At 41.4% G+C, this 25,875-nt stretch overlaps 1 protein-coding gene across 4 annotated transcripts in view; it reads left to right on the top strand.

Moving 5' to 3' along the window:
* Positions 1-21,048, top strand: part of PRR5 (proline rich 5) — a 111,212-nt gene extending 90,164 nt beyond the window's left edge. For all 4 annotated transcript variants that reach the window (XM_075210259.1, XM_075210260.1, XM_075210261.1 and 1 more), the window contains 6 exons: positions 6,705-6,753; positions 7,210-7,267; positions 8,279-8,370; positions 9,638-9,778; positions 18,360-18,498; positions 20,397-21,048. In XM_075210259.1, the coding sequence (XP_075066360.1) occupies positions 6,705-6,753; positions 7,210-7,267; positions 8,279-8,370; positions 9,638-9,778; positions 18,360-18,498; positions 20,397-20,941 (1,024 nt within the window). In that variant the 3' untranslated portion in view covers positions 20,942-21,048. The remainder of the gene's footprint in view (positions 1-6,704; positions 6,754-7,209; positions 7,268-8,278; positions 8,371-9,637; positions 9,779-18,359; positions 18,499-20,396) is intronic.
* Positions 21,049-25,875: the final 4,827 nt, after the last annotated feature.

The raw sequence follows: 25,875 nt of genomic DNA, 5'->3' as shown, positions 1-25,875 counted from the left end.
TTAGTCACAGTATTACCATTTCTTTTGCGGGAGTACAGTGTTTTCCTGCGCAATAAAAAATAAAACAAATTTAATACAATTATTATTAATAATATATTTTGGTTTTGGTTCTGTAAGTGTAAATATCTTATTATGGCTCAATAATTACCCACAAGGACACAGCACTGTACTCAGAGATACCATCTGATAAAAGGGGAAGTTTGTCATGTTCAGGGGAAGCCATAAATCTTTTGCCCTTGTTAAATATCACCAAAAGGGAATCGTCCTCAAGATGTTGTTTACTTGTCTGAGAATACAGGAAGAAATTGAATGAAAAGGTTATGTCGGGGGGTGAGCCGGATTTCCAGGCAAAGTTTATTTATAGATATTTATCTGTCATGTCTGATTCCTAGAGCCAGAGAGAAATGCGGATAATAGTGACACGTTGTACTAGGGTAAGATCTGGGTTTGGATTGTTAAAATTTGATGAGACACTGACAGATGCCGCCCTCGATCAACCGAGAGTTTGCAGGAAAAATAATAAAAAAGAAAGATTTTATAGATACTGACGATCTGCCCAATCCACCCAAACAAGCCCCCATTCTACTAAGACGTTCAGTATAATGGGTGGCACTCGGCAAACGTGGAATTTGATGAGATGAAAGTCTGTGCTACAACTCTTAATACCAACAAGGCACCCGATTGTGGAACAGAAGTAAAAGCAGAGGCCAGAATTTAAAATAATAAAACAAAAATCATTAAAGTCTTTATTGATTGGGCGAAAACATTGTAAAGTACATATGCATCAAAGCAGTTATGTTTTTCAAGCAGCATGTACTCCATTCAATATGTGGTTTATACCGCATACCCCATCATAGCACAAGCTATAAATGCAATGAGCCAATCGGTGTTGTAAATTGATTGACATCTTCAAACAGACCTGAAAGACAAGATAATCATATATTATATGTCATCGTGGAGAGTGGTCCTTTATACAAGCAGCAAAATGAACCAGAGGATATGATGTGAATGTCGCAATAATTGAATTTCTACTTTCCAATTTTACCAAGACCACATCCCAAAAACGGATAGCCTTGCCTCTCTTGGTTGCCAAAAATCTGAACTATTGATCCCCCCAAGCAAAGTTTAACAAGCCGCCCACGCCATTTGTATGCCTAGGAGATGTTACTAGATTTTAGTGAATTGATAATCTGCATTTTCTTGAATAAAAGTTGAGCCCAATATGTCTGTATCATTATAAAGAGAAGCACCGCTGGTCGTGCACCTGTTTGAATACGCCCCAGTCTGTTCAGAGCAACCTCGTTACCCAGGAGACTACAAGCCAAACACACATTGCGGTATCACTGCCAATATCAGGTTATTGGCACGTTGGTAAATGCATGTGCCTCCGTAACCTGGCTCATTCGGACAAGTACCCAGATGTCCTCCAATTTGGCATCCCTCATTTGTGTCACCTCTGACCTTCTGTACACTGTCCGCGTACCAATGTAACGTAAGATAGAACTCCCAGCTTTCAGTGAAGGAATGGGACAGATTATATACTGGATTGTATTTGCCAGTATAAACATTTCACTGTTCAATGATGCAGTAATAAACAATAATATATAATGGTTTACTAATTCTACACTCTCAGAAGGCAGATAAGGGGAGAACACGTCATCCCCCATTCACTACCTAAGTATAAAGACTGCAGTGATTTTCAAGCCATAGTCAGTTGTAAATGAATCTATAAATATATATTATTATTCAATACGGTAGTTAATGTTTAATAACACTCCTCTTGGGTGTGCATATTATCTATATGTACAACATCAATTACGTCACGACTGTTTCCTGCTATAAAAAAAACAGAGTTTTATTAGTTATTTTAACAGAGAAGAAGGCTTTGCCGTTCATATTCTGTCTCTGATGTGTTTACCATTACCCAGAATCCTCTTCCTCTGTGAAGGCTCAGTGTTCCCAGAATCCTCTGCATCAATGTTCTTCACATCCATTTCATGTCACTACCCAGAACCCTCTGCTTCATTAGACACTCACTATAACCATGTCATTTAATTTCCCCAGTATCCTTTGCCTAAGTAGAAACTCATTATAACCAGGTCGTGCAATTTCCCAGAATCCTTTGCTTCAGTATAATCATGTTGTACAGTTTCCCAGAATCCTCTGCCTCAGTATAATCATGTTGTACAGTTTCCCAGAATCCTCTGCCTCAGTATAACCATGTCATATAGTTTCCCAGAATCCTTTACCTCACTATAATCATGTCATTTAGTTTTCCAGAATCCTCTACCTCATTAGCTCAGTATAACCATGTCATATAGTTTCCCAGAATCCTGTGCCTCAGTATAGTTATGTTGTACAGTTTCCCAGAATCCTCTGCCTCAGTATAACCATGTCATATAGTTTCCCAGAATCCTCTGCCTCAGTATAATCATGTTGTACAGTTTCCCAGAATCCTCTGCCTCAGTATAATCATGTTGTACAGTTTCCCAGAATCCTCTGCCTCAGTATAACCATGTCATATAGTTTCCCAGAATCCTTTACCTCACTATAATCATGTCATTTAGTTTTCCAGAATCCTCTACCTCATTAGCTCAGTATAACCATGTCATATAGTTTCCCAGAATCCTGTGCCTCAGTATAATCATGTTGTAGTTTCCCAGAATCCTCTGCCTCAGTAAAACCATGTCATATAGTTTCCCAGAATCCTCTGCCTCAGTATAATCATGTTGTACAGTTTCCCAGAATCCTCTGCCTCAGTATAATCCTGTTGTACAGTTTCCCAGAATCCTCTGCCTCAGTATAATCATGTCATATAGTTTCCCAGAATCCTCTACCTCAGTATAATCATGTCATATAGTTTCCCAGAATCCTCTGCCTCAGTATAACCATGTCATATAGTTTCCCAGAATCCTCTGCCTCAGTATAACCATGTCATATAGTTTCCCAGAATCCTCTGCCTCAGTATAATCATGTTCTACAGTTTCCCAGAATCCTCTGCCTCAGTATAACCATGTCATATAGTTTCCCAGAATCCTCTGCCTCAGTATAATAATGTTGTACAGTTTCCCAGAATCCTCTGCCAGGCTGCAATTACAACCATTTGTTCTATAACATTGTATTTCTTTTGAAGAAATTAGCTGACCCTTGTTAGCTCAGCAGTGACACAAAATGCGATAATTGCTGCTCCCAAGTGTAATTATTCCTTAATTGAAACGGTTTAATTTAATGGAGCAAATGTTCATTTTCTTTCTTTTGAGTTTTATTAAGCAGACAGGATTGACTATAAATCTATAATTCTTCTCATTCCACGGGCCATTGATTATACGACTGTTTCACAGGTTAATGGTACGTGGGACGTAAACATTTAAAGAGGCCCATTCTACAAATATTGTCACAGTTGAATCCACTATGTATCCTCACCTGACCAATAAACAGTGTAAACAGGAAACTCAATATAAATATAACATATTTGATTAAACAGGGAGAGTATAAACTTAGTTTTATAAGAAAGATGACCTGTCCCATTGTAGTTTGAGTTCTCAATAAATCCTATATGTGAAAGGATGTAGTTTTGTACTTCACTCATATATTTATTTCTTTATTGCTCTCTGATTTGTGTATATATTAAGCTCCAAGGTATACGCCCAGCCCCCATCTTCCTCTCCATCTGTCCTCAGCTTTCAGCCCATTATAGTGATTAACCTTAAATGTATTATTCTTACTGTAGAAATAAATTTTATAGCAGCTTCTGTGTATTCCAGTAGCGGTTGATAGCTTTGTATTTTTTCTATTGCGCTACTACGGGAGGGGGTGGTCTGCGGTTAGATCCCAGTACGATGTGCTATGATTGTGGCAGAAAACTACATTTTCCATCCAGATTATTTCCTGACCCTAATACCGTCTGTCCGAGGAGGAACATGGCATTGACGTATGACAAGTTCACTGTTCTGTATTGAAGTTGCGGTAAAAGCAGGAGACACAAGGAGAGAGATGAATTATACTAGCTTATGAAGGAGCGTCACCTTGCTCCAAAATGCCACCCCCTAAATTCTGCTGCCTGAGGCGAGGTAGGGATGCCTCACTTTCCACCTTGAATTGCAGTATCTCTCTCTCTCCCCTGAGGCTGTGACATCATCATCAAGCAGCGTGTAGCTTGCTTACACCAGCCAGTGTTTGAATCCTGCCGGCACAGGGTGAACATCTGCAGAGAAGGTAACACAGAATGAAGTTTGAAGTGGACGGAGGCAGGTCAGACAGCCCTACACTTGCCAACTTTTCCTCTTTGACTTCAGGGAGATCCCAGGGAAGGTGAAAGTGTGGGGGCGGTGCTTGACGAATCACAACATTTTGGCTCGCCCGCTAAACGGTTGTCACAATTTGGCCAATTACAGCAGGGGGTGGGGCTAAGAGGACGCAATATGCGCGTCACTAAGCCACGCCCTCGCCACTTATCTATTGCAGAGGTGAGAACCGGGAGGTTGCCCTGCTCTCCCAGGAGGACTCCCAGAAATGCGGGAGTCTCCTGGACATTCCGGGAGAGTAGGCAACTATGCGTTAAAGAAAAGCAGCTAATGAATCTCTAGAGACTGAAGTGTCTTTTACATTTCTGTCTCCAATACTTCAGTCATGTTGTCTTACCTGTCAGTCTTTGATTAAATCTTGGTCTCCGTGAAAATGGCCACCTCCATGGGCATCAATACATGAACATAGGACACAATTTCTTAACTGTGTCATCCTGCCACAGATGGCGAAGCCAACCACGTCTTGTACTGGCTCAGCATCAGGGAGAATGCCTTAATGATGCGATTCGTCAAGGCAAGTATGGTCTTAACCTGACGGCTCCACCTATTTAGAGGCTGCTGGGCTGACAAGATGGTGGCTCCTGCTGCCGCTCAATTAATGATTGTACAGCAAAGGGAAGAGGTCCTCACAGGGGAAACTCCACTTTGTGTGGAGTCCTTTAAGGAAATGGTTTCTGTGGTAGCATAGTGCTATGTGCATAAAATATCAGCTAATGAAACCTGTCATTTTCTAAACTCCAATAATGACAGACTCTGGTTGCTGTGGGTTACAGCGCATTTGTGAACGTTGCACCACTTTTCGATAGTGACTTGCCCAAAGAGCTGACAGCCGTGTGACAGCAGGTTTGGGGATGGTATTGAATCCTAACCAATTGCCCGCGCTGTGTGCAGGTGATGAGTGTACTGTAATATGGTCTGTGCTCCCAGTTTGCGTAAACACTGACAGGAAAGACGTTTATTCTGAGAGCCTCTAAACCATGAAACTTGTGGCTTTTATTTCTTTCTTGGAAATCCCTGGTTTCAACTTTCCTGTAAGTCTGACCTTCGGAAAGTGCTTAATTAAGTAATAAAACATTTATTGGTTTATTTTATTTGGCCCTTTGAACGTTTCCCAGGAGCCATTGCAACGTTTACTGCATGACGGGATTGTGATATGTCGCTGTTTATCACTGCATTAATGTGTTATTTTATTTTACAATGGCAGGTTTTCATTTGGTGCGTGCCGTTTAAAGGAAATGTTATTTAATGTTTTCCACCTTTAAATCACTTTATTTTACTGGCGTGTACATGCCCTTGTGAAACTTTTACACAGTTTTTTTTTTCAGTCTGGTTTCCTTCTGTGCATTCAGCCATGTCTATCTATCATCAGATGGAGTTGCTTATGTCTGTTATCTTGTGATACAATTCATCTGTTATCTGCATAGTACACAGTTATACCCAGATGTCAGCTTTATATTGGTATCTCAGGGCAAAGCCAATATCTCTGCTAGATAATATGAAAACATGGCTGAAAAGGACAGATGGAAGCTAGCAAGAAAAAGCAATGTATTTAGTAACAGTTGCAGCAGAGCTTATACAAGCTACTACACTAATGGTATCTGAAGATGCAATTACTCTTTAAAGGACAACTCAACCCGTTTCTTAGTATTGCAAACAGAAAATGTGACATCATTAACAAGTAATATATTTGTAAATAAACACAACTTGGGCAGCACGGTGGCTCAGTGGTTAGCACTTCTGCCTCACAGCACTGGGGTCATGAGTTCAATCCCCGACCATGGCCTTATCTGTGTGGAGTTTGTATGTTCCTCTTGTGTTTGCGTTTGTTTCCTCTGGGTTCTCCGGTTTCCTCACACACTCCAAAAACATATTAGCAGGTTAATTGGCTGCTATTAAAAATTGCCCTTAGTCTCTCTCAGTCTGTGTGTGTGTGTGTGTTAGGGGATTTAGATTGTAAGCTCCATTGGGGCAGGGACTGATGTGAATGAGTTCTCTGTACAGCGCTGCGGAATTAGTGGCGCTATATATATAAATAGATGATGATGATGATGAACATTAGATTATTGGTCCCAGCCCTAACCCGCTGAAGTCATAGTGGCTTCTTCAAGCGAAGGCTCAATCCAGAATACCTGGGGGGGTGGGGGTTTAAACCCTTCAATCTGGTTCTGTGGAATAACAATGGCTGTCAATGTCTTCTGTTATAAGAATTGCCTTACTTATTTATACACTGTAACCTAGTGGGTGACCTTTTGATTTCTCGCTGTTCTGTTAATAGGAGGGAAGTGGATAATATACAGAAAAATAGAAATGTACATGTTATAGCACAACTATAAGACTGATCCATTGTGAAATATTCCTCTCTGTGTCTATTTGTAATGTTCTACTGTTTTTCTGCCATAGACAACTATTGAAAACTGAACTTGGCTCCTTCTTTACAGAATACCTTCAGGTATGTGCGTTTAAACCTCTCATTTAAATAATATAAACCTGTCTGTGGTCTAGATAATAGATACGTCCCATATGAGGACAGCGTTAAGACATCTGGGGGTTAAATTTATCAAGCTGCGAGATGTTGCCTATAGCAACCAAACAGATCCTAGTTATCATTTATTTAGTACATTCTACAACATGACAGCTGGATTCTGATTGGTTGCTATAGGCAACATCTCCACTTTTTCAAACCCGCAGTTTAGTAAATATACCCCTAAGAGTCTATTCTAAAAACATCTCCTCCATAAATATTTGTGCCCCAGCTTTTTTAAAACCGTAGTTATAGAAGTATAAGAAAACTTAAGTCCTTCTCTTGCTGCCACAATACGGATATTTTTTTTAGCAGGAAAACCTGTCCTGTAGTTTATATATAGTCCTACATTGTTATTACAGTCTTGTGACGTTCACTTTTCAGAACCAGCTTCTCACTAAGGGGATGGTGATCCTTCGAGACAAGATTCGCTTTTATGAAGGTAAAATATTTGACTGTCCATTAATAACCTTATTGCAGTGTAAACTGTACATCAGAGTCATAATCAGATTTTGGTTGGACTGGGCAGAGTAAAAAAAAAAAGGTCATATTTGCACTTTGGCAAAACTGTTGCACTGCAGTGTGGGGGGAGCAAATTTAAAATGTACGGACAGATTTAGATATGGAAGTGTGCGTGTCCTAGCTCAACTTTAAATTGCAGTCATAGGCAAACCGCGGGGGGGGGGGGGGTTGCTAGTGCCTGGAAACCCCACTCCAAGCCTGGGGCACTGTATGATTGAGGTGGCTGGACCCTGCCCCCGCTTCACACGGCTCTGCTTGAAAAGGGAGAGCTGCGTGTACCTGACAGTAGTACATGCAGTATTGCCCATGTATATTATGGGGATAGAAGGAGTTGGAGAGCAGCCAAACACTGTCTAAAATTATAGCCACGCCCCCATGCATGCTGGTCACGCCCACTGGTGGTGTGGTGTGGAAACCCCCTCTACAAATCCTGCGTTTGCCCCTGGCAGTGTATAAATAAAGTTGTCCAGTGTTTGTGTGCTACATGGAACAGCACTCAGTATTTCCCTGCATGCAAAAACAAAAAAATGCATTTTGCACCCCTCGTATTGCAACATGGTTTGACCAGAAGTAAATCTGTGCCCTTTTCTATAATTGGACCTACCCATTAAATAAATAAAGAAGCGTTATGTGACGAAGATGCTCTCGCCATATTAACTCTCTTAAATTACCTACAAACACAATGATACCGGTATACTAATACTGGCATATGGGTGGCTATTATTACCAGCTGTGCCTGACAAACTCAGTGAACGGCTTGGCGTTGGCGTGTGTTTGCCGCTTCCACTAAAGGACTGTGTCTAACTGGAAGAGGGATCTTGTCACTGGAGCTTCAGGGGTGATTGCACAGGCCATGAGAGGTTTATATGTGTGAGTAGCATTAATTATTATTATTATAATACCAATAATACTTTCCTTTTTGGTATTACAGGGCAAAAACTCCTCGACTCGTTAGCAGAAACCTGGGATTTCTTTTTCAGCGACGTTCTACCAATGCTACAGGCCATTTTCTACCCTGTCCAGGTAAATAGGCCCAGTGTCCTATTAAATTGGATTAAACGCTCATCTTTCACTTTTGTAATAACGTAATATAGAGATTCTAGAGTTGTGTTATCGCCAGTGATATCAGTATAAAGGAGATCTCCAAGGAACATTAATATTTGGCTAAGAACCAGTCTATCTAATAGGACTGTGGGAGACATTCAGCCCAAGCTCATAACCTGCACTGTAATGAATTCTCACATAACAACCTGAATCTGACTGAAATTCAGACAGTGTGTTGATTGAAGCTGATCGAGACGCCTCAAGTTTCCAGTTAAGTTTACTCAACACTATGGGGTAGATTTGTCAAACCTTCTGAAAAGGAACATTGAAGGGGTTGCTCATAGCAACCAATCAGATTCTAGCTATCAAGTTCTAGAATGTACTACATAAATGATAGCTGGAATCTGATTGGTTGCTATGGGCAACACCTACACTTTTCTTTTTTAGAAGGTTTGATAAATCTACCACTATGGCGGAGTCAGATTCAAAATTCTCCATGGTATGCCTTAACAGTATATTGAGTGGAGGTATTGGTACTTTTGCTAGTTGGTGTAGGTGGGCTTTCATTAAAAAATAAAGTTGCTGTAGGAGAGGTGAGGAGGGATCCCACACACGGGCTGTAACGGCAACTGATTGGATGAAGGTGCATAGGCAAACCGAGGGGGATTTCCTAGTGCCTGGAAACCCCCCTCCAAGCCTGGGGCACTGTATTATTGAGATGGCTGGACCCTGCCCCCGCTTCACACGGCTCTGCTTGAAAACTGGGAGCTGCGTGCACCTAACAGTAGTGTATGCAGCATTGCCCATGTATATTATAGGGAGAGTTGGAGAGCAGTTACCCGGCGCCCCATAGGCAGGGCCCAATAGGAAAAAAATCTATTCACCCATGTTTAAACACTGATTTTTCTTGCAGGTACCAATAAATATAAACTTAATTCTATTGATAATTTACGTTTTTATTCCTGTGAGTGGTTGCGTACATAGGGGTCCAAGAGCACTGATTTGCCCGGGGGCCCATAATGTTGTTAAGATGGCCCTGGTCCCAGGCGCCAGCGCAGGGGAATGGCTGCATGGCGCAAATGTTGGGGGTTCCACGGGAGGATCCCCAAATACTGTTCTAGTATGGGAGAAGGATTCTGTAAATCCACCGAAAGTTAAAGCACAATGAATATAAGCTTAATATATAGGTTAATTTGCTACTTGCCCCTATAACTTTTTTAATATGCGCTGTCTATTGTCTTTGAAGGGGAAGGAACCCTCAATCCGTCAGTTGGCCTTACTGCACTTCAGGAACATAATAACCCTAAATCTCAAACTGGATGATGCCTTATCTCGGCCCCGCGCCCGTGTCCCTCCCTCCATCATTCAGATGCTGCTAATACTTCAGGTAAGAGAATGATTTCTATAACCAGCTGTGCACAGCTCACCTTGGTGTAGTAGAGAAGTGGCTGCGTCAGTTACCACAATTTAAAGTATAACAAAAGTTGTTTTTTTCTTTCTTAAATTGATATCATTTATTAAGTGTAATAGTGTTAAGATCATAGAAGTGTCATCCAATCTTACTTTCCTTGTTGCCACAAAGTGACACTTGAAATTCCACCATTTCTGTTCCTCGGACTGTGGGAGCCGTCTTCTTTGTCACCTTAGTGACCAGGATTACATTTTCCTGACCAATCAGAGGGCTGCACTGCACTCAGGGTGACATTTATGGGAACTTGTTTAAAAACAAAAGACTCTCTTAGTGACACATTCATAAGAACTGTCTGCTTGAGGTTGAGGTTGTTTTTTTTTTTCCTGTGTAGGTAAACCGGATGTGACGCATATTAGCACAGATATATTAAAGGGAACGTTTACTTTGTAGAACTTCCCTTATTTATAATCAGACTCCCTCCACCTTACCTTAAACCAGAAGCCATCACGAGTCAGTCACATTGTGTGCTTGCACTACAGAGTGAGGGAGTAGATCTGTCCCTTATCCATAGAGCTCAGTAGAAAAATTTGTTTAGGCTGTATGATGTGGGCAGCACGGTGGCTCAGTGGTTAGCACTTCTGCCTTACAGCACTGGGGTCATGAGTTCAATTCCCGACCATGGCCTTATCTGTGAGGAGTTTGTATGTTCTCCCCGTGTTTGCGTGGGTTTCCTCCGGGTGCTCCGGTTTCCTCCCACACTCCAAAAACATACTGGTAGGTTAATTGGCTGCTATCAAATTAACCCTAGTCTGTGTGTGTGTGTGTGTGTGTGTGTGTGTGTATATTAGGGAATTTGGACTGTAATCTCCAATGGGGCAGGGACTGATGTCAGTGAGTTCTCTGTACAGCGCTGCGGAATTAGTGGCGCTATATAAATAGATGATGATGTATGAGAGAGGGATGGATGACCACATTGTGAGTACATGACACTGTTAGCTTGTGGTGGGTCCAGGGGAAGGTAATGCCCTATCTCTTACATGGGAGGCCAACAGTGAACTTTCTCTTTAACACTGGCCTTTAATTAGTCAGACCCGGCCAAACAAAGTTAGTTGTGTTACTTGTTTCAGTAATGGATAGAACATTTTAATTTAAACATCTCTTTATGTTGGATATTGATTAAGATGTGGACGATCGTATGATTACTGGCTGCTTCTTTACAATCCATATTTTATATAGTCTTATATTAGGCTATCTGTGCACATTTTCTGTCTCTGAGTCTTCACTGGGGACATTTTAATTGTTCAAAAGTGAAAATAAACTACAAAGCAGATATTGCTGTGAATCTACGCCATGGAAGCGAGCACAGTGAGTGATCCTACTGGTGTGAACACAGTCACTTCACATACTGATCACTGTACTGAGGTATGAGCCACAGAATTAGTCTCACTCTGGTCATTTACTAGGAGAGTGGGACAGATGTGTGACATCATTCTAGGGGAGGCTAAGGAACCCTAAACATATCAAATGCTCAGCATTACGTTAGGTAACGTCTGAATAATAACGTAGTCTTAGTGCATTTTGTATGCTGGTTTGTGTTTCGTTCCAATTTCAACGCCTGCGGACATGAGTATCATGGGGGAGAAAATAGCATTTGATGAAGGTAGTTTTCCCGGCCGCAGCTCCCTTTAAAGGTAACTAAACTTGTGTGGTGTCACAGTGTAATGTTATCATTAATGTAAGTTAAACATTTAAGCATTTCATGCACTTGTGACTAAATTGATCGTTCGCTGCTTTCCAGAGGACATGAGTCAGTGTAACATTTGTTATCTTTATGGTGACTCAATGTGGACACTTATGAGGAAATAAAGTGCAGCTCCGCACGTTAAGATCACTTTACCGGGATTACAGTCTGCTAATTAATCAAAGTCACCTCAGCATAATATGTCATTTTCTGATAACAAACCAAATCGCTGTGAGGAAGCAATGCTAACCACTGTGCTGCACATAACTTCTGAATGTGTGGATGCGTGGTGTTACCTATCTTGTCTCCTCAATGGAATTTTCAGAGTGGGTTCCTAATTTTGGAACGCTGTACAGTAACGCTCCTCTTGTTCTGCTCCCTGTGTGCGATTCTCAGCATGCAAAGCGTAAGACGTGGTACTCTGCAGCTTGTACTGTAGGTTTTTCCTGCTGTCGTTTCCTATGTTACCTCAGATATTTCAGAATTCTTCTTTTTTTTTTTTCAAATGCTTGGTAAAAAATAAAATAAACAAGAAAGAACAGAAGATTTTCCAGTCAGTGTTTTCCATGATACATCTTCTGTTCCTGACAGAGAATACAAATCATTAACTCCTCGGTAAGGGACAGAGATGTATGTACAGAGATTCAGTGTTATATAAAATCCCTGCCCCCGTCTCCAGTCATGTGTTTATATTCCAGAATGTCATGGATTACATCCGTGTGGACTGATCTATAACAGAGTTTCAAAAAGAGGATCTGACATATATATTGTGTATAACCTGTATATCATCCCCATATAAATATACAAATATATACTGTATTTAAATCTTCGGTTACAAACGCCCATATGTTGAAGAACTTAACCAGAGTGTGTACTTCAGGTTTAAAGTTCTAGGTGGGTGTAATTTACAGCCGTCCTCAGCTGTTTTATACCTTTAGTCCCCTATTAGATATCTCTTGCACTACTCCCCCTCCTTATCCAGCCGTACATGCTCACGTAAAAACCAGCATTGCTGTGTTTATAACTTCTAGTAATGATTTGTCAAGTTCGCTGTATGATTAAAAAAAAATCAGTAATATATAAATATATATTTATACCATTTTGGCGGGATCCGGCCCCCCTTCACGAATCTAGGTGGGGCCTCTTGACATCCACGACCATGGAGCCTAAAGGCCACTTTGGGGGGGTGGCTCAGGTCTCCAGGCCCACCTCTGCTGCAAGGCCCCTTTCTCTTCAAGGTTGACCAAAAAAAGGATGGCGCCTCTGATTACTTGGGGAGAGGGTCGCCCATAAGGGTCATTCCTAAACCCCTTCGAAAAAAACAAAAGTGACAAGCACGCAAAAAACATAAAAAAGTGCCAACATGGCAAGTGCTTCGTGTCAATAAAGAAAACATAATGACCCAAGCCTTACAGCCGGAGGGTATAAGACACTTTTACTTTTTTATATATATATTTATACCTGATGTGAAAGCAAAACTTGGGAGACATCAGGGAGGGGCTAAGAGCAGGGGGAGGGGAGGTAAAAATAAATACCAAATGCTAAAAGAAAAATAATGTATATATGATGTGATTATATAGGTCCTTTATAATGTACTGTTTAACAGAAAGTGCGATGTGTGCTTTGGGTCAGGATTATAGGTTGCATTCTATTTTGTTGATTTTGGGTAAATGCACCTATATCTGAATTGTACGGTGCCAGATTACGGCTGATCGGCCAGATGGATCGGTACAGAGACGTAGCAGATGATTTCTCGTGGCTTCCTGCGCTGTCAGTCCTGTATGAGCCATTTAATTGCAGTTGTCATGGCGACGGTCACCTGCCGTGTGTCAGGGTTCTATAGGAAGACAAACACTTCAGACGAGTGCAGGATGTAATCCAGGGTCAGGGATTGTATAGACAGAAGGCCGGAGGGGGGCTGCTGGTGAACAATACAGGAGGTCACATGTAGGCAGAGTGGTTCTGTATCTCAAGTACTTACCGGTCCCTCCGTATAACAGCGTCTTCCTGTGCTCTGCTTGGGTCAATGCTTTTCCTGCTGTTGCTGGCAATGCTTTTGCACATAAGGTTCCGCAAAGCTGGTTTTTTAAATATAGGGTAGAATCAGGTAATCGGCCTAATAAAGAGTTAATTTACGTTAATCTTTTTATTTTTTTATATATTGATTTGCAGTCTCTAATGCTACAAGAACCTTGCACAGGAGTCTCTCTCCCTGGGTGATGTCTCCAATTAATGGGTCACTAAGCCATACTTGCCAACTTTTACTCATTGGCTTCAGGAAGATCTTGGGGGAGGTGGGCATGCGGGGGCAGGGCTTGACTAATCAGAATATTTTGACCCTGCCCCCTGTCACAATTTTGGGCAATTACAGCAGGGGGCTAAGATGACACAATAGTTGCTTCATTAAGCCCCGACCCCCGCCACTTATCTATTGAGGGGGCGAGAACCGGGAGGTTGCCCTACTCGCCCGGGAGGTCTCCCAGAAATGCGGGAGTTTTCCAGACATTCCGGAAGAGTAAGCAACTATGCATTAAAGAAAAGCAGCTAATGAATCTCTAGGGACTGAAGTGTCTTTTACATTTCTGTCTCCATTACTGAAGTCATGTTGTCTTACCTGTCAGTCTTTGATTAAACCTTGGTCTCCATGAAAATGGCCACCTCCATAGGCATCAATACATGGACATAGGACACAATGTCTGAACTGTGTCATCATGCCTCAGATGGTGAAGCCAACCACGTCTTGTACTGGCTCAGCATCAGGGAGAATGCCAGACTCTTCAGGGAGTGAGGGAGATCACCCCTATTTCAGGGAGTCTCCCTCACATTCAGGGAGAGTTGGCAAGTATTAATTAAGCTCAACTAATTTTCTTTACACAAGGGCACATGCCTAATTTTTGTGAATCCTACAGTGACCTCTAAAATGCTTAAAACACGCTAACATATCGAATACTTTTTACTTTAATTTTTACTAGAGCTTACTCCACCAGTGGGTTTGAGGCCTAGCACGGGAATCTATACGCTAGATATATGATATGTTACTGTTACCTCTCTGTGCAGACTATGAACCTTTACAGACCTGGCCACGCCTTCCAATTACTCTTCCCCAATATACTCCACCCCCAATGAAGCAATCATGACTAACTAAGGGTGATCAATGAAGACTTGATTTTATCCTATATTATCCCTTATGAATTGTCTATATTATCCTGATAATCACTCACACCTCCCGGAGGAGAGGTGAAGTGCAAGTACTGATGGGCGTCGGGTATCGCACCGTTTTGGCCCCGTAATTGCATCATTTGGCCGCAGGGTTAGGGCCAAAATAATGCAATTCACGACGAATAACGCCATAGAGACCCCCGTCCCGAATACTACATTAAGAACTCAGGAGTCTCACGGAAATTACAGGATAGTTGGCAAATATGTCATCAAGTAACATTATTTTTGCGCTACATTCTGCGTTTAGACTTGTCTACTCTCCCGGAAGGCCCAGGAGACTACCGAATTTTGGAGAGTCCTCCCGGAAGAGCACAGCGCTCTTTCACATCAAACCCACTTTTGAGGTGGATGATGGGATTGGGAGGAAGTCTCGCCATCATGGCCCTACCCACCACTGCATGATGCTGCGAATCGTGGTACAGGGGGCGGGGCCATGAGGACAAGATTCACGTTGCTGCGTCCCCCACGTCAACATAGAGTCACAATTGTACATCACAGGAACACACATATATTGTAAAGCAAAGGAGATAGAGGAATAAAGGATTTTCTTTTTATATATGAATATAATTTAGCGGCCGTGCATTAAATTGATGCCTTTTCACCAGAAATCATCTGTCCTGTGACAGCTTTCTCAGAAGGTTGAATAAACTTTAAGACATTTCAGCCAGACCGCAGAGAGAGACATATTATTTAGAGCCGATGAGAACATCTGCCTGACAGATCGCGTTGTCTCTTCTCCGTTTCTCTGATGTGGTTGGCGCCATTTAAAAAGAAAAACAGAAATTGCAGGGCTAATTCAGTCAGAGATTTACCCGGGCGGACTCTGGGTCTTTTACGAGCAGTTTCTACCTTTTATAACAAACCTTCTTTCTGACAGAGAAAATGGCGAATAATTACAATGTAATCGCTAGAAAGAATTACCATAAAAATAGGTTTTGTATTAGCTGGGAATATAATTAAAACACTGCGGTGTTTGCAAATTGAGAATATCAGATGTATTTTAACAGGTCATTTTGAGCAGTGTGTATATTATTATTGAGGCAGTACAATGTTAAGTGGATTCTGTGTATACATTAAGCATAATTAAGCCAGTACAGTAGTGTTCCTGCCAACACTCTAGGCTCAAATTCACTTAAACTATGGCCTCACGCCCATTTCGAACGTTGGAATCGGGGCAGTCTCACTGAAATTGAGGCCTGGCAGGTATGATCATAGGGAACTATTCTGTACATAGTGAATAATGCTTAAAAATTAGGTGTATCAAGGTAGGGCAAGGTTAAAAAGAACTGTCAATCTAACATTTCATTGGTGTCTGAAAAAGTCCTCGTTGCTATGCCTCTTAAAATAATGCAATGTGTAATGTCATTGCAAGTAAATATGAGGCTCCTCTGATTGGCTGAACATGCCCAGCCAATCAGATGAGAACATCACACGGTGGGGTTTGGCCACACCGCAAAGGAGTGTTTAGCCCCTCAATGTATTAGGCTGTCCCCAACCCCCTTTACCTTTCCCCAAAACAACCTTGCACTGCCCCACATATTGTAGAACAGTGGTGAGCGGGACATACCCACCAAAACTTCCAATCGCCATCTTGGCTCTTAGGTTGATGGGACAGTGCTCCAGAATCTGGACTGTCCTGCCTACATAGGGACAGTTGGGAGTGGCCTTCTTAATAGTATGGATAATTGTATCCTTATTTTGCACTTTATTAAATTATTTTATGGCATTTTTTGTTGTGTTTATTTTTATATGACTTTGAGCCAGCCAAATTCAGACATGACAATCCCTTAATCCCTCTGGCACAATCCCATAATCCCTCAGGCACAATCCCATAATCCTTCAGGCATAATCCCATAATCCTTCAGGCACAATCCCATAATCCCTCAGGCACAGTGACAAGATGTTTGAGATTCACCACAAGCCCAATCAAAACTTTTGTCGAATCCAATCAGAGCTGATGGCGCCGAATGATCGCGTTGGTCTGAAATGTGCTGCAATTGAGTTGAACACATGAATACACACAGACAGTTAGTGGTTATCTTCTGAATTGATTCTATCAATCCCAATTGGATCATTCTCTAATTTGCAGATCATCTTGGGACCAGGGGCGGATCTAGAAAACTACTGTACCTGGGGCGATTTAGGGGGGGGGGCGATTTAGGCCCCGCCCCTTTCTAACATCTAAGGCTGCCGACGGCTGCACACTATGTGCAGGTCCGTCCAGCCGTGACAGGCAGGGACAGTGTGCTGCCCGGCTGCTCTGATTGTGTTTTAAACACAGTCAGAGCAGCCGGGCAGCACACTGTCACTGCCTGTCACGGCTGGACGGACCTGCACATACTGTGCAGCCGTCGGCAGCAAGTGTCTGCTAGGGGGGGGCGATCCCCCCCCCCTGGATCTGCCACTGCTTGGGACCTACATATAAGCCACTATTGGGATGATTTACCAAGTCAGTGCAAGTGTGGCCGGTTTAAAGTTTCAGTTGGTCAGTTTTGTCAATATTATATGGTTGACCAACCCACCCTAATTGCCCCATCTAAAACAATCACAATCTGATTGGATTAAATCTAACAGGATGGAAAATCAGTAAGTAGATCAGATTGGTAATGTATCCCTCATTAGTCATTTGCTATCCACATGTAATTCTCCAGACGACAACACCGTACGTTATAGAAAACTTTAAGCAGCCCAGGGATGGCGGAGGGGTGTCATAATGCCCAGATCCTGGTGATCACCAGGCAATAACACCCTAGACTACAAAAAGAGTTAAGAATTCCAGAGAAGGGGTTTATAATGCCTGGATATCCCCCCATCCTGGCTTCAATAAACTCAGGGGTACCCTCATTTAATGCTATAGGTTGTCTTTTCAAAATTGTTTGCCTCGTTGGGCTACTTATAATATTCCTTCACATTTTATGCATTTCATTCAACACTGTGAAAACTAGCAAAAAAATTGCATTATCATTTCATGTGCAGATTTTATTATGAACATTTATGTGTAGAATCCTGTTCTTTGTTGTCTTGGAAAGGCGGATTGATGCCATAGGAATAACCACAAATTAATTCTTGTTGGTGTTTAGAAAATAAAATACACACGTTTTGTTTTTAGTTCATCACTTTCTTGCCATTTCAATTTACAAAATAAAAAACACTTTTTAGGCCATTTTTGGGCAGATATAAGTAAATTAATGGTATTTTCTGAAGAGTTAAAGTCTCCTGAAAATAAACAAGGTATCATTTGTGTGGGTGCCGCACAAACCAATTACTGATATTAATGTTGGAATGTGAGCAGCCAAAGTAGGCTCAGCACAGGGTTGAGGAAAGCCTCAGCGGGGGAGGTGTTAATAACCGGATAAGTTGTTTAATTCCTGATTAACAGTCCATGATTCACGCGAATCGCGTCATTTAGGCTAGGCAGTTGCGGGATGCGGGAGACTTGCCTGCTCTCCCGGGAGTCCGTGAGCCTGACCTGAATTTCGAGAGTCTCCCGGACATTCCGGGAGAGTTGACAAGTATGATGTATGTATTCAGGATTAAATCAGGAATACCTGAGTGTCGCATATCATCTAAGTACATCATTTGTTCACTATTTTGCAGGGTGTCCATGAATCTAAAGGTGTGACGGAGGAGTACCTGAACTTGGAGGCACTCATCCAGAAGGTGGTCTCTCCGTACCTGGGTACATACGGACTGTACTCCAGCGACGCCCCCTTTACCCATTCCTCCTGCATCCTGGGTATGAGACAGTAATCGGGACAAATACATTAAGATTTGCCCCTTAATCATAGTGTACCTACATAGTTAGGATAACATACTGACTACTGGTGCCCCAACGAGTGTGAGTTTAGCTTTCGAGAGCTTCCATGGGGTACGTATAACTAAGGTGCATCTGCATAGTTTAGTTTAGCCTTTTGGAAAGGAAATATATAGTTGATTTAATAAACTTTAAGCAATTCAATTCTAAAAGTAGTTTTAACTAAACTGCTCTTTAAGTTAAATTATTAACTAGTCAACCATTACTAGAATAAAAAATATATAGTTAGAACATGTTATCTTATTAATGCAGGAATTCCATAGTACTCCTGAAAATTATGCTTATTATATACTTTAATATGTGTGATGGACGTTTACTGAAAGCTCATCTGGAAAAGTAGACATTGTACATTATGGAATCTGTTCATATTTGTTTGAATGGATTTGGTGCCACCCAGTGGAGATTATGGGTACTTACACAATTATCTGGTTTGGGATCTCTGGTTTCTGTTCATTCTACATATACTCCGCAAGTGTTGAGGTGCAATATGAGATTTTTAGCTCATATTATTTGTGTGACATTACTGAAGTACAACCGCTCCTATGATGCTGATAAATATATTTTTGAGCTTTGTATATATATATAGGGAGCTATCAATCCAACTTCAGGGAGCTCTACTAGTGAGTATTTATATTTCACTTCTATATATTAGGTTGGAAGGTTTTTTGCACTTCATATTTGGAATATTTGTTTAAAGAAGAGGTAAACTTTTCCGGCAAGGCAAGTGTATAGTACAGATTTCCTGTATCATTGTAACGTATAACAAGATTGAAATAATTGTCACTATTAAGGTATATTAACTTCATGTGATGCATTGAGATTACTTTGTACAGCTGTCATTTCGGTCCTATCTGCTCCCTCTCTGGTCGCTGTGGCAATGTTTAGCTGGTCCAATGCCGCGTGCTCAGTTCTGCTTTTTAGAGTTACTCTTACAAGAGAATTCCACACAAAACTGAAAATGCAGCTTTGGGTGGAATCTCCCAAAGAAAACACCAGGATCCAAATCTCACTTACCTGCGGTCCTTTAATAATCTGTCAGGTCCCCCAATGTCCTGCGTGCACCCGCTGCTGCTCCTCAAGCTTCGGCATGTTCCCTTAGGCAGCATGTTGTCGGTGAACAGCAACGCTGCCTGAGAAGACACCGGGTGACCAGGAGCCCGAAGAGTCCAGTGTCGGCCGCACTGCCCCTGTCGACTCTTTTATCAGACAGACAGCTTGTTGTTCACCAACAGAACTCTGCTGAAGTGTGTAAGAGCGAGGGGAGCAGCCTCGGATACATGGAAGACGTCGGGGAACCTACCTGATATCCTGAAAGTCATATCCCAAATAAGTAAACTTTGGAAACTGGGATTTACTTAAGGATGGTCTAACAAAGTGTACTGCACCTTACGGATCGAACGGGACACTCGAACGCCACAAATGTTGTCAACAATCGAAGAAGCAAAGATTACAACCTCACCTCATTGTTGAAGCTTCCCTCTACTCCTACTTAGTCTATTGTTTCAGGACACGTGGTGGCTACTAATCTGCCTGGCGTTTAGAGCTGTACCCCGAGTGGTTGAGACGAATCACTGGGGAACACAACCGTATATGTTATTATTTTTATTTATGATTTTGCTCTTTTAGAGTTACTCTGCATCTTATCCGCCCGACTGTTTTGTAGAGTAAATTAGACGGTAGTTCTGGAAGTTCAAGAGGGATATTTTGTTCTCTGATTTATTTTGGTTTTAGTGATCTCCTGAAATAGAGATAGGCATCTTTTGTGTGCCGCTGCCGTTTCATAGCTGCTGACCGTATTATTATTTTGTGTCCCGCTACAGAAAAACGCATGTTTAGACGTTGTCCGAAGTCCGGAGAGATCCTGACGAAGAATCCTGTGGTGCGGTCCAAGAGCTACAACAATCCCCTGCTGACGCCGGTAGCCGAGTACGAAATGGAAACTCTTGCGGCCAACGGGACTGGTATCCGGAGACACTCTGTGTCTGAGATGACCTCCCTCCTGGAGATCCAAGGATACTCCAATCTAACCACCATATTGGATTCCAGCTCTAAACTCTCCATGTCCACCACCAAGACGCAACCACCGGGCGAGTCGGAGCGGCCTGCCATGGGCAACGGACAGTTCCCGCCTGTACATAATAACGGTGAACCTCAGCAAGGACTGCCTCACAGCCAGAGCTCAGGAGACGACCTGTCCAGAGACTCCACCATGCTTCCTGCTCCGTCCTCCAGCCCAGAGACAATCGTCGACCAGATCTTAGAATCCATAGACTCGGACTCTGAAGGGATTTTCATAGATTTTGGAAGAGGTTGTTCCCAATCTTCAGGATACGCCATGGATGTTGCCAGACAGAGTCTTGTATAAAACACTGCTTTTATTTCTTTCTTTTTTTTATATACTTTGCCTTTAATTTGGGTTATGTTGGGTTTGAACCGTAGGCTCCGGACCAATTAAAAAAGAACTACACTCAATATAGAATTTCACCTCTAAATAAGCACCCCCCCAAAGGAAAGGTTTGATTAGGGCCCCTTTCTCCCTTTGGATTCCCCCGTCTCTTACCTAGCAGGATAGAAATACCACCCATCTCGTGAGCCTCGCAAGTGCTGGAGCGGTGGAGCCAGATGTAAATGGGGGAGTGTTCACTGAACGTGTCACCTGACTGTATCGCCATGGCACTTTCCGTGCTTCGTCCCTATAGGCAGCTGGTACCATGTGACTTCAACCCACCAGCCTTTGCAGTGCTCTGAAGATGGCAGCTCCTACATCTGTCCAGGACGTAATTACAAGACAGTGGATAAGATCTCAGAAAACAAAACACCTTGGAAGGTGGCGGGTGGGGTGCCTGAGTAGGGGATGAACTTTATTTTGATTGGCGTTCTTTGTCCACCTATCAACATTACCCTCCCAGGTGGGGGAAGCTTCACTTTTTTTGTTACGGGGGCAGTGTAGCTTAATAAAAAAAAATAGATCATAGATCACTCAGAGTCCGTAGAGTTTACAGTATAGGTGCAATGATTTGGAGGCAGATACAGCCTATGTGCATCACCAGGCTGAGAGTGTCCACCAGGCAGATCTGCACCAGAATCCGGCATTATTCAGGAGGAGTCCATACGGGAAGGGATCGTACGAAACATCTGACCTGTTCTATTGTTCACACTCTTTTTTTAAAAGGTGCTTTCTCTCTCAAAAGTAGATGGAAAACTGATGAAGACACAATTTAAAAACCTATTTAACCCCAAATAAGATAAATTAATATGTCTTAAAGTGTATATATATATATATATATATATATATATATATATATATATATTGCATTTTATTCAAGAAACAAAATGCTCTACGGCCAGAATTTTCATTTTTTATTGATATGTAAAACTTTCCATAAAGTGATAAAAATTAAAGGAAAAGCAGATTGAAACTGCATTAATGTGCAAATTAAAAAACACAACGAGATGCAAGCTCCAAAAACATTTTCAGTAATAAGAACACAGACCGAGACTTGTGTTGTTAAAACAATCTTAATTATTTTTAAGATTCCTGAAGTGTACCACTGCCAAAACGCCAATCTCTAGGAACGATTCTAATATACAAGTTTCCTATATGAAATAGTCACTAATAACTCTCCGAGGGATGTATGTAAAGGTTTCAGTACAGTCATATTTTTTATAGAACTTGTGACCTTTATTATGGTTTTATTCTCAGGTATTTTCTGGCCACAATGGCAGTGTCTGCAGGATGATTAACAGGAAATCTACCGTGCATAGGAAAAAGTCTTCCCCCAGAATTAGAACTTTATCTGATACATTTTCAGTTCCGATATAACACTGACACGTGTGTGTGTGTGTGTGTGTGTATATATATATATATATATATATATATATACAAGTTAACCCATGCATGATACTCATGCATTCTAGTCAAATCAAGCTACTTAAGGTCTTAAAAATGTTCTTGTCATGCATTTGGACCTAGCCCAGGCCTCCTCAGGGGAAGAGCGTTACTTCCCGACGCAAGCGCCCTTTTTAATGTGTGTTCATGAGGTAAAATTACGAAAAATTCCAGAGTATACTTTTCTTACTAGATAAGGTGCAGGAAATACAGTATAACTGGTTGGCTAATCAAAGTAACGTCATTTTAATCCACTATTTGTGAGGCGTATGTTTATACCCTCTGGGCCTGAGTCATTAAGGAAAGTTAAGCAAAAGTAAGCAAGTAAGGCAAAACCATGTTGCATTGGAGGGGGACGTAAATATAAATTGTGATGGCAGATTTATAGTTGTGGTAGGGCATGTCCTACCCCATCAAGTATTTGTGTGCTACATGAAAAACAGCCAGTATTTTCCTTATGTGCAAAATAATAAACTCATTTGCACCCCTTGCATTGTAACATGGTTTTGTCCAGAAAACTTGAGTAAGAAAACTTACTAAATTTTTTGCTTAACTTTCCTTAATGAATTAGGTCTGGTGTGATTATGTGGATCATTTCTTACGTATGGTCCAAAAACATATTTGTAGTTCAATTGGCACTCAATTAGCTAATTTATCCCTCCGCTGGGGCAATGACTGATGTGACGGGTTAAACATTCTCTTATTGTACAGCGCTGTGGAATATGTTGGTGCTAGGTAATTAAAAGATGAGAATACCAATTTTTGTCTGTTATCAGGGCTAAAAAAATAAACCTTTAGCATCTACATTTTTCGCAGGAAGGGTCAGGTGTGTGTCGTAATTAATGTTTATTCTCTGTGTCAGGAAACACAATATATGTGCTCTGTGAGGGATGAAATATATGGCATTGTGCGGTAACACAGTAATTAGTATTACTGACTTTGAGACCTTGGGCGTGGTTCCAGATTTGGGTTTCTATCTTCATGGAGTTTGTACAGTCTCCCTGAGTTCATGTGGGTTTCCTCTGGGTGCTCCGGTTTTCTCCCAGAGTCCGAAAACATTTTCAGGTTAACTGACTTTTAAATTTGCCTGGGTTTGTCTCTACGTCTGCCTGTTGGAAAATTAGACTGTAAGCTCCACTGAGGCAATTCCACTCTGCTCTGTAGTCTAAACACTTGTTTCAAACAGGGTGAGTGGGTGTCGAGGCCCCTCCCCTTTATATTCTCCATTACAGTTCAAGATGGACGGGCATAGACACCTGCCACTGCAATGATGATGATAGATTTGCTGTCGTCTGTGACTACGTAACACTTAAGAAGCTCAAGAGAGAACGCACCTTTTAAAAACCTTCTGCCGAGGTTTATTTTGTTGGGTTCCATTATTGTAACTGTAACAGAATATTTCAGAATTCTCATTCGGAATCGCTTTGTGTTCCTGCAGACTGGTCTCGGGGTTGTGCAGATTTAACATCTAATAAACAGCTCCCTGCTTCAGCAGGTAGGATGTAAAAACATCCGTCTTTATTTTTATTTAAAGCAAATCTCGCCTCATGCCTGGGAGAGCGGAATACTCAATGAATTTATCTGATGATAAACAATCACTTTGTTTTTGGAACGTTTGTTGTGTTGCTAATCTAATGAGCCGTTAAAATTGTCACCTGACAAAACCCTACATCGACATAACATAACATTTTAATGATATTTAATAGCAGCTGAGAATAATGGAGACAACATTTGATGAAGAAACAGTGGAGGAAGCAAAAAAAAGCTTTTACATTTGTTCCCTAGATGTGCGTAGCCCCTGTGTAGTTCAAGTGCTTTAAAGTCAATGATTACTGAATAGATATTTATACCTGTACACACTACTATAAGATACACATAGAATGTGACCCAAACTCCGATCATGGGGGCCAGCAATGACAAAACTAGAGATGCTCACTGACCCCCGTGAACTGGTTTTGGATCTGGATTAGCGTCGTGTTTTGGTTTAGGCAAAACCGCCCTCGTGTGTTATGGTTTTGGATTTTTTAGAAAAAAATCCTAAAATATGCTAAAATCATATAATTTTGCTCTTTTTTTGTTCCTACATTATTATTAACCTCAATAACACTAATTTCAAGTCATTTGCAGTCAATTTCGACCACCTCACAGATCACAATATTATTTTCATACACTTTCGGACAAATACTGCAGCGACCTGGCTGGATGGTAAGCGACAGAGCAATGACACAAACACACGGCAGTTCCTAGCACATCTAGGACACATTGGCACTCAGCAGTGGCAGAAAAGAAAAGTGGTGCAAGATGGAATTGTCCTTGGGCCCTACCACCCACCCTTATGTTGGATCTTAAAAAGGAATCCAAAAATCGCGAGATCTGACAACGTAACAATGACATTTTGCCTCGTCTTCAAATCCGAAAAAGCACGAAAGAACTTGGTACTCGGATCTGCTAAGTTCGGGTGTGTTCGGTTCTCGGGGAACCGAGCCTGAGCATCTCTAGACACAACTGATAATAATTACTTGAATAATTTGTAGCACTTGTCATCCACACAACGTAGACTCAATATTCAGCCTAACAGTACAGACTGGTGACATCACGACGCAAAAGTGTGACAAAGGCTTTTAAAGGCGCATTATACTGAAACATAAATACAAATTATTATAGGACCGTTATTGTTGCATGAAATAAGGATGCTCCCATGTCTAATACATCAGTTACTAACTGCAAAACATGCAAACACATTTATTTTAGCGTAAGACATGGAGCGTGCTTATGTTATTTGGTAACTGCTTCCATGCCACTGTTTGTGCTGTTACAGGGCCATTCAGTCATTAAGGAAAGTAAGGCAAAAAAAGGAGCAACTTTGCTCCTGGAAAAAACCATGTTACGATGCAAGGGGTGCAAATTAGTTTATTATTTTGCACATAAGTTACATACTAGCTGTGTTTTCTTGTAGCGCACAAATACTTGATAGCTTTATTTCTACACTGAAATTTAAAGTTGATCTAGGACATGCTCTACCCCAACTATAAATCTGTCCCCACATTTTAAATGTTCATCCCCTTCCAATACAACATGGTTTTGCCCAGGTGCAAATTTATTTATTATTTTTTTTTTTGCTTTACTTTCCTTAATGACTCAAGCCCGTAGACTGTAATGGAATTGCACATGTTAGCAGAAGTAAACACTTCATTCGCAGGTGGACTCCATTATTTAATTACAGTTTTGGGTTTTTTTTTCAACTAAATTTTTTGCTCGAGCCTCATTTATATATTAAATAAGTCGCGGGAGTAATGAGGCATTTGGATTTTATTTTTATGATGTCACATTTGTTTCTTTGAATGTAGACTTGTGCCTATAAATGCGGTTTCCTGTATGAAACGCTCAAAGCTCGCCATGGAAAGTGTAGT

This window comes from Mixophyes fleayi, chromosome 4 (genome assembly GCF_038048845.1).
Source record: "Mixophyes fleayi isolate aMixFle1 chromosome 4, aMixFle1.hap1, whole genome shotgun sequence".
In the NCBI taxonomy this organism is placed as follows: Eukaryota; Metazoa; Chordata; class Amphibia; order Anura; family Limnodynastidae; genus Mixophyes; species Mixophyes fleayi.
The sequence above is the reverse complement of the archived record's forward strand: the minus strand, read 5'-3'. Positions and strand labels throughout refer to the sequence as shown.